The sequence below is a fragment of the Balaenoptera physalus genome (assembly GCF_965194825.1).
Source record: "Balaenoptera physalus genome assembly, chromosome: 13".
NCBI classification, from domain to species: domain Eukaryota; kingdom Metazoa; phylum Chordata; class Mammalia; order Artiodactyla; family Balaenopteridae; genus Balaenoptera; species Balaenoptera physalus.
In genome coordinates, this window is record NC_138892.1 from 52,247,798 (window position 1) to 52,258,286 (window position 10,489).

Consider the following 10,489-nt stretch of genomic DNA (forward strand, 5'->3'; position numbering starts at 1 on the left):
CTCTGTAATTTAAGGGGTTGGGGAAAATCAGCAATTTCTAATCACTATCAAGAACTTCCCTTTAATTATTTTCCTTCATGATCTCTCTTGGTTATTTCACACTTGGTTATATCACACACACAGGAAGTTCTGATTAGCAGTCACATATGTCTGATTACTAAAATAATCATACTTAACAAAACAGCTTACTTGGGAAATCCAAGGCTCAGGAAGATTAAGTGATTCATATAAGGTCACTCACATATTTTTTAAAAGAGGATGTCATTGTCTAAATATGAAGAAACTGGCCCAAATTAGCACAGGGAATCAATGGAATCAATTCCAAACCACACACCAAAAGTAAAAAACTGAAAGATTTTAGAAGGATAATGAAGAAGGCATAATTTTTTTCTTCTAATTAGAAAAAAGAAAAAAAAAAAGCAATAATAAATCCCAGAAAATGGGGGGAAAAAACCACACCTGTATAAAAAAGTCATGGTCTAACGATGACACAAATTAAACTGGCATGACTTTAAGCAACTGGTATTGTACAGGAGAACCAATCTGAACATCACACTATGGTCATTCTTTTTCAAATGTCACAGAAACATTTTAACACCTTAAAAAGTTAAATGGGAAAAAATGTAATCAAAAGAAACGACTATATAAGGAGTGAGTCAGAATAGTGTAATGATGAAGAGCACGGACTCTGGAGCCAGACTGCCTGGATTCAAATGATGGAATGCCTCAGTGCCTCAGGCACTAATCTTAATATATGAACTATCATAATAATATTGTACCTCCTTGATAAAGCTGCCACGAGCATTAAATGAGTTAATATATGTAAACAGTAAATACTTAAACTAGTGCCTGGCACATAGTAACATTTGTTTGTATTTGCTATTTATTATCATTATCATTATTATTATTATTTGATATATGGATAATGAAGTATAAAACCAATGGGAGAAAATACAAAGATTTGATCCACTGGAAAATACAAGAACCCTAATAGATAAATGTGCAAGGAGCAGAAGTAAGTAAAAAGTAGAAAAACATATAGATAATAAAAGAAATGCTAATCTCTAAAAAAACTGAGTTATATACACCAATATGGATAACACAAATATAATGTCATGGGGGAAAAAAGCAAGTTATGGAAGTTATACAGCAGATAATATCATTTATGCAGCATTCCAAAACATGCAAAACTAAACAATAAAATATGTAGGGCTACATCTATGGTAAACCTATAAAGAAAGCAAGAGCTTATCAGTTATCATTTGTGTTAAGTGATAATCACAAAATGCATGACTGTGGCTAAGTAAAGGGAAGACAGGACTGGTGAAGGTCACAGCTTCAACATTCCATTCCTGAAGCTGAGTGGGGGTACCCAGACTTTTGGAAATTATTCTTTATACCTTGTATAGGCATTATGTATTCTTTTTGTGTGTGTGAAATATTTTATAATAAAAAGGGAAAAACTTACTAATACATTTTAAAGGCAAGAGAAAATTTTTTTTAACCTTTCAAATTAGTAAAGTTTTTTTTTCTTTAAAGCTCAAGGGAAGAGATTTTCTTCTTTAATGATAAGACCAAATTAACTAGTTTTAAGAGTTAAATATATTTCTAGGATGGTCAAAGGCAAATTCCACTGGCAGTGTACCCTGATAAAAGAGGACTTTTCCCATCTGAGATATATCACTAAGCCTAAATAAGCAATTCTTAGCTGTACATTTAGAACAACCAACATAATTTCTCCCGCTTAATGCCATTACTTTAGATGGGATAGCTAATATGATGCTTCTAATACACTGTAACCTATCCTCTAAATCAATACTAAATCTTTAAAAGGGTTATTTAACTTTGCTTATGGATCAAATTACACTAGGCTACAAGGTTCAAATATAGGATCTTCCTTTATATTTAGTTCCACAAAATAGACAGCTTGAACCAAACATAACAAGAGAACACAATTTTGCATAATTTATTAATCATGTCACTTCCATTAAAAATTATGAAAGGTACTTGAAGACTTTTAGACAACCCAGAGATTACAGAATCATTCTATACAATTATAGAATCATTCTATACAATTATATAATCATTCTACAGAATTATAGAATGCAAAAGCAACATCAGGTATTGCCCATCTGAATTCGTTCAATTTGCAGATGTGAGAACTGAGGCACAGGGACTTAAAATGCCGTAGGCAAGAGCAGGACTAGGAAACCCAGTCTTCCAAGTCGCTATCCAGTGACTATGCTGACTCCCTTGTGACATGAACATATACACAAGAATGCAGATATGCTAATGAGTCTGCAATTTTTCAACTGATTCTGCACATAAGTAAACACCCTCTGCCTTCAACCCATCCTCTTCCCGGCCCCTTAGGGTGATCTGACTAGAAGGCATATTCACACACAAGAAATCAGGAACAAGGACGACAACGCATGCACTTTTTCTTTTTCACGCTTAATAACTGTCAGCCCAGAGCTCCAAGACCACTTGTGGCCCCTCACCCATTGTCCTATCTATTCTCTTGTACTGTGTACTGGGAGACATGGCCCTACCTTTCCTTACTTCACACTACTAATCTAAGATGAAAGAAGTACCCACCTACGATAGTCACTATAGATCTCTCCCAACCGCAACCAAGCCCAGATTCTCTCTCTGACAACCAAACACAATAGAAGCAAGAGAAATGAAAGAATAATGTAAAACTCAGGGCTCTAGGATTTACACAAGGGCTGTCCTGATATTTGTTAAGGACTCTAACATGCAGCATGGGCTTATTTTCAATGTTGCCTTTAACATATGTGCTGAAGGACTGGCTGGTTTTTGTTTTGTTTGGATTTTCGTTTTTGTCTTTAAATAAAGTAACTGCCCCAACAAACCATAAAAATTCACTGTGTAATTTATAGTAATAGAAGATAGTTATTCCATGGCCATAACAGAGACTGCAGAAGATATGTACTTGCACGCAAATCATCTACTAATTTTCATCTTTATAATAGCACGATAGCCCTAAAAATGATGCTTATATAACTGAAAATATAATTTTTTAAAAGTGTTCATGTACTAATCCCTGAGACTACATAATAGCCAGGCCTTAGCATAAAGTACATTGCCTGGCATAAAACAGGCAATTGCTGTTGAAAGAAGATGTTGAGAAGGAGTTTTCCTGTCATTGCAAAAGTTCAGCTACAGCTCAAATTTTCAAACAAAAGTCTCCCCCACGCTCTAAAGGGAGACGACAAGGAGTCGCTGAATGTTGAGACCAGAACCTCTCTGAGAGGATCCACAAAGCAAGAAATCAAGTGTTGTCTATAGACTCTGTGAGTCATAATTTCCACATATGTGTACTTTCCAAACATATGATAATGCTTTTATATTAAAAAAAAAACTCAAATTTTTACAGTGGATTTTTGCTAGTATTTTCTCAGTCAACAGCTACTAAAAGCACAACTACTAGCACGTGGGAGGGCCCCCTTTTTTAAAATGAGTTAGAAATTACTCTTAATCCTGTATATTGAACATAAACATGTCACTTTAGACGAGCATTAGGAACAATGTACTATTTTTAGAAAGTTAGAATCAGGATAGACCGTTGGTCAGGAAGCTAGGTCCTGAGAACACATTTCCTCTACCAGCACTGTTTCTCTATTTCACCTGCAGTCATCTCCATAATTTACAAACCTTTATTTACAGTCGGTGCAAATAAGTCCTCTCAATGAAGTATTGGGTTGACCAAAAAGTGCCTTCGGTTTTTAAGTAAAAATAAAAGCCTCATTTTTCATTTTCACCAAGAACTTTATTGAACAACGTATTCATCCTTTTGTTTCACTACCTTCTGCCATTTTTCAGGCAACTTCGTAATTCCATCTTCCTAAAATTTTTTATCTTTTTGAGTAAAGAACTGTTCCAGGTGCCTTTTACAGTATTCCAGGGAATTGAAATTTTTCCATTAAGAGAATTTTGTAAAGACCGAAATACATGGAAATCCGAAGGTGCAATGTCTGGTGAATAGGCGGATGAGTCAGAACTTCCCAGCCAAGCTGTAACAGTTTTTGCCTAGTCATCAAAGAAACATGCGGTCTTGTGTTATCCTGATGGAAGATTATGCATTTTCTGTTGACTAATTCTGGCCGCTTTTTGTTGAGTGCTGCTTTCAGTTGGTCTAACTAGGAGCAGTACTTGTTGGAATTAATCGTTTGGTTTTCTGGAAGGAGCTCATAATAGAGGACTCCCTTCCAATCCCACCATATACACAATATCATCTTCTTTGGATGAAGACTGGCCTTTGGTGTGGTTGGTGGTGGTTCATTTCGCCTGCCCCACGATCTCTTCCATTCCACATTATTGTACAGTATCCACTTTTCATCTCCCGTCACAATTTGTTTTAAAAAAGGAACATTTTCATTATGTTTAAGTGAAGAATCATGTGAAAATACGGTAAAGAAGGTTTTTTTCACTTAACTTATGGAGGCCCAGAGCACAGAGGAGCTTGGTGATGATGAAGATAAGGGATTTAGTCCCTTATCTTAAGAAGCCACCGGAGGGGGTTAAACAAAGAAGTAGTAGCAACAATTCTGCAGGTTAGGAAGGTCATTCTGGCTGCAGCACCCTTTGTTCAGTGTTTCCCAGGCACTAACTGTGGAGGGAGTAAATGTGGTGTCCCCTAAACAAGGAAAGATCATGGACAGAATGCCATGTACTGACTGGGCATCTTTCAAAGCCAGACCAAACTATATCTTCTTTATGATACTTTTCCTGTGCCCTTGCTCTTACTCCAGTCGACAAATTCTTCTTCTCCCGTTTATTTTTTTATTTTTATTTTTTAAAGTACTGTTCAAACTACTCTTTTTTATTTATTTATTTATTTATTTATTTATTTATGGCTGTGTTGGTCTTCATTTCTGTGTGAGGGCTTTCTCTAGTTGCGGCAAGTGGGGGCCACTCTTCATCGCGGTGCGCGGGCCTCTCGCTATGGCGGCCTCTCCCGTTGCGGAGCAGAGGCTCCAGACGCACAGGCTCAGTAGTTGTGGCTCACGGGCCCAGCCGCTCCACGGCATGTGGGATCCTCCCAGACCAGGGCCCGAACCCGCGTCCCCCGCACTAGCAGGCAGACTCTCAACCACTGCGCCACCAGGGAAGCCCCTCCCCTTTATTTTTAACCTCCCTTACTCATACACGTTTTATCTCCAGCTCCAATCTCTCCAAGTTACAGCCTCACGTTTCTAATTCCACCACACATCTCCACATGCATATTCTTCCAGTGCCTCAAACGCAATAGATCTAAAACACAACTTACTTTTTACCCCCACCTATAAACCTGCTCTGAGTTCACTTCTCCTAATCGCCCAGGCTTAACATCTTACCATCACCTTTTATTCATCCCTCTCTTTCCCCACATCCAATTAACTGTTTCTGTCTAATTTGCTTCAGCAATACTTCTCCAATCCTATTGTCACTACCGTAGTTTAGGTCTTCATTCTCTAACAAAAACCCTTATAACTTTTCTTTATTAGTCCACTTGTTCCTTTCCCAATTCAATTCATCTGCTGAATTATTAGATAATATATCCCATAATTCAACTATGATTATGACATTTCCAGCACCAAAAAAACTTCAATCTCATAGCTTACTAACCCAGTCCAAATTTCCTAGCCCAGCATTAAAAGCCTTCCATGTTCTAGGCCAAACCTAATTTTCCATCTTTATACTTTATTTTCCCACTATTCCCCCTCATATATGCTCCAATTATTTTCTACACCTGCTCAATCTCATCTGGTAAATATTGGGTACTCGACAAAAGTTGATTTCCTTCCACATGAGTTTGCTATATTCTCCTTCCCCATGCCATCTCAATTTATAGGAAAACATCCTATCATTCTATATAGTTGATTCTCACACAGGAAATTAGCATATTCATGGAAAAGCCTGTAAAATCTAGAAAACAGACAAGAACCCCAACAAAGAAGAGCTGTGTGACTGAGCTCCAATGTCAAAAGAAAAAGGTAGTGACAAGCAGGACGCCATAAATGCTTCAGAACATTTGAAAGGTTGAAAGCATTATACCTGGGACAATGGATGCTAACAGTCTACCAGAGTTCTTCGAGATGATTCATTGGTCTCATAGAACTTACAGTCCAGTGAAGATATGAACACATATGGACTTTATAATGCCAGATGGTAAAACCGTGCTCCAACAGAGGTAAAAATGTCTTAGAAGCATAAGGAAATGAGAAATTCTAAGAGATGCAGAAAGCTTCACAAAATACCATGCAACAGAGGCCAGAAGGACTTCAACACGTTAAGAGAGAAAGGTATTCCAGGCAGCAGATAAAGGAAAGGTAGAGGTGGAAAATGCTAGAAGTGTGAGAAATAGGAAAAAAAAAAAAACTGATGAACTCTGGGTGCCTAAACTATTACTATTTTGAAAGTCTCTAATGATCACTTACATAGTTTTAATGAATTAAAACTGTTTTACTTCAATTAATTCCTGAAAATATGCAGATGATTATCTGCAGGATGGATCAGTTGTTACTAAACAGGATTTTCACAACTCAGTTGGATCCTGAGATGCGTTGAATCCTGGATGTGGTGCTGCACTCAGTTTACTCCCCAGAGCCTGGCTCTTCAGCATTCCTGCAGCAGTATGAATGAACAGCTCTACATCTTAGGATCCACTGAAGGTGACACACTCTTCTATGCACACATTGCAACCAAGAAAAAATTATACATACATTTTAAGAACTAATAACCCCATAATATAAAATTGAAAAATGCAAAGTCAAACCATGTAAATGTTTGCACTTTGTACTATGCACTTTGCATAGTACAAAGAAGTCTAGAATTAGAGGAGACCATAGAGAAAAATCTAGATCAACCATGTGACCCAAGCTATGTCTATCAGGTTCTTTCTCTCAGGAATTCAGGGTCAAGGCTCATTGATTTAGTCTCTCCCTGTGCTTGGAACTGAGGGACACCTAAATACCCAGGAGCTGCTGAGCAGCCACATACAACTGTGAACACAGGAAAAAAGGGGGAAAAAAAAAAAAAAAAAAAGGTCAGCAAAGAGAGAACAATGAAGCAAAGAAATGCAAAGACTAGAGACAGAGGAAATTCCAGGTTTTCCAGTCCCTGGTCCCTAATAAGGTCTGTGTGCATTTGGCTTACATCAAATCCCTGTCTTTCTTTCTTTTTCCTAAAACTAGTTCAAGTTCATTTCTGTTACTTGGAACAGAAGCTTAAATGCGGCAGTAACCAAAATCCTTCATAAGGTCAACTGGTTGATTTATTACTGATCTACCTTTCCTATACTTTCTTTTCATTTGTATTTCCTTAAAAGCTGTAAATGTGACTTTGGTATGCTATACAGACAAATATGTGAACAGAGATACAGGATTATGCTGAGCATTTTTAAAGGGAAAACCCATCATCCCCAGGAAGGAGAAAATATAGGAATACTCAAGGTAAAGCCCTGAGATAACTGTACAGCAACCAGAGATGCTAACAACTGGTAAATTAAATAGCTACCTGATCACCCTCCTACCCAAAGCCGAGTTAATTCTGAATAAACCCGATGGCTAGGTCCAATTCAGTCTCCTCTGAGGCATGAGAAAAAGGTCATAACTGAATATAGGGCATTTCGTCTGGAATGCCCCAAGTAATTAGCACCCAACCACACAAAGGTTTGGGTGCTTTCCAGTGGTATCCCTAGCCCAGACCCAAATCCAAAGCTGAATATCAAACCATCTTAGGGCTTGGCTTAACTATTTACCCTATGACATAACCAGCACTTCCTGCTATTAGATAAGAGGAAAAAAGTAACAGAAGCTTAATATCATGGAACTCTGTCCAGGTGTGTGCATCTGTGTGATATGCCAGGTATCAAGACTTTCCTGAGACAGATCCAGTCTCCCCAAAGCTGGATCCGCACCCATCAGATCTGACTACAAGTAAAGCAGTTAAACAAGTATAGCAAGTCAGAGCTGACAATCAGAAGTTTGAACCAATGTAGTGGGTGGCTCTGCAGGATTATATAAACAAAAACAATATTACAGGATCCTAGAGTTGGAAGGGACATGGAGACTCTGTCCAACTTCATCATTTTACAGAGAAGGAAGCTAAATATCAAAACCAAATTTATCAACCAAATCCCTAACTATAGTAACACAGGTGAGACAAAAATCAAAGGGACTGTGACCAGATTATGACAGAACCAAAAAGCATTATTTCCTAAAGCTGCTCTAATGGTTGAAAATTTATTTTTAATTATAAAAGAAAAATTGTATTAGAAAAATCTATGAAAACTACTGTTGAGATATTTTTTGGATATTCTTGTTACTTAAGTTTAGCAAAAGGGTAAAGATTTCCGACCAAATGGGTTAACGTTTCAGTTAAGATATTAGACCAAGCACCTTTAAAAGCCAAAAAACTGTGTGTTGATTCAGAACCTACATGGTTGTATGCTTGCAACCTTGGCAGACAGGCAGTTTAGGCACTGTGACAAAATTCTCACTGGCAGAGAGATGCTTATTTTAATATAAAAAAAATCCAGACATTTACATAGGGCCCTAATAAAAGTCACCAGAAATTAGACTAATGTGTCGGCTGGGACCAAAATTAAAAGAATAAATGTTTAAATGGTCCAAATATAAACTTGGTTTTCAAATTTTCTGGCAAGGCGCCATAGTACTATGGATTTGGGTCTTCAAGGGCTGCTTGACCACAAGTATTAGGTAAGTCAACACATCACTGAGGGAGGGCAAAAAGAAAAAACAACAGATAATCTCTGGCAGTTACAATCTACCCTTCATCGTTCAGCACAGTATATTTTAGAAGACTGCTGACAAAATGTGAAGACAGAACCTGTTGTGTTCCCCAAGAAGTGCTATTAAAGTTACTCCTAAAATATAAATCCATTAAAAAGTAGGTCTTCTTGAAAAACAATATTAATTAGAAGCAAACATGAAATTGGTATTATTACTTAAATTAACATCGATAAATACTAAATATTTTTAAAATCTCCCATCAATCTGAATTGACAATTTTATAAATTACATGAATCCTGAAGATTATTTTATAGACAAAACTATTTTTTAAAAATCTATTTTGCCACCAGCGCTGCAAATGGAAATATGAAGCGATAGACCAGAGGGTGTTGAATATAATCTATGCTTAGTAGAGTCAGCTTTCAACTAATTTATAAGTCCTAGTTGTTAGCCATATCTTATTTTGACAGTTTACTCTATTGGTGGCAAAAACAAAAGCAAACTAAAATTTCCTAAGAAATCTCAACTCTGAGGAATTATATTTTCTGTTCTTCCATTCCAGATAAAATTAAGAAGTGAGATGACTAGATACTCATCACAAATATAGAAGTTCGTGCAATTTCACATTTACCTTAAACTCTACATTTGTACTTTGAAATAATTACTTTTTATAGTAATCTTACGTTAAAAAAAATTCCGCACTGATATTTTCCACATGATTTAAAGAAAACTATCTTTAAAAATCATCCTGTTAAGACTGCAAAATTACCCCCACTTGACAGCTTATATCAAACGAGCTTATAAACCAAATAAGGCAGGAATGGCACCTTTCGATCATATAGTTGTAAATAGTCCAGGGTGAAACTTAACAAACCAGACTCGGATGCATTTTTGTCCGCTCAAAAACAAAACAAAACTGGTACCTGTAAAATTCGGGGTTTTGCTCGGTTTTGGCCTATTAGACACCCACCGGGCCCGCGGGAGCCTGACCCCGCGGCGCGGGCTGCGGTGCGCCTCTGGGTGCACCCTTAGTCTCCGCGCGCCCGCCGCTCCCGGCGCTGCCCCCGCAGCCGCCGGGCGCCCCACTCCCCTCCCCGACGCGCGGCGGGAGGCGCGGGCCCGGCTGGCCGTTCCCACGCGTCCAGGCCCGTTATCTGAGCGGCCGCGGCGGCGGGGCCGCCCCGCGCGGGGAAGGGGACTCCGGGATGGCCCCCGCCGCGGGCCCCGCGCCCTCCCGAGCTGGGGGCGGCGTCCCTGCCCCGGCCGCCCCTCCCTCGGGCGCCCGCGTCGGTCGAGAGCCTCCCTCGGGCTCAGGTTCGCTCCCGGGACGGGATAAGGTGTCAGCCACGCTGCCAGACGCCTCCCGTCGGCGGGGGCGAAGCCAGCCCTGCCCTCCTTCCATCCGCCCCTCACCGCCCGCGCCCCTCCTCGGCTCAGGAGACGGAGGTGGGGGGGGTCCCCGCAGGAGGCTGAAAGGGGCGCTGCCGGCTCTCTCAGGGGAGCGGAGGTCGGGGTCACACCTCAACTTGGCAGGGTCGGGGCGTGAGGGCAGAGGCGGGGCGGGGAGGGAGCCCCAAACTCACCCGACTGAGCGGCTTCCCGGGCCGCGGCCGCGGCCAGGCAGAGGCTGAGGCAGACGCAGAGCGAGAGGGGGCGCGGGAGGGTCCGCCGCGGGCTCATGAAAGTGCCAGGGAGCCGCCGCCGCCGCCGCCGCCGCTGTCCGAGCCTCC

The 10,489-nt window shown here is 40.0% G+C and overlaps 1 protein-coding gene across 1 annotated transcript in view; it reads right to left on the minus strand.

Moving 5' to 3' along the window:
• Nucleotides 1–10,489, minus strand: part of MSRB3 (methionine sulfoxide reductase B3) — a gene marked incomplete at its 5' end in the record, with an annotated part of 159,970 nt that overhangs the window by 149,117 nt on the left and 364 nt on the right. The window contains 2 exon segments of the mRNA XM_082422869.1: nt 10,343–10,425; nt 10,428–10,487. Coding sequence (XP_082278995.1) covers nt 10,343–10,425; nt 10,428–10,487 — 143 coding nt within the window.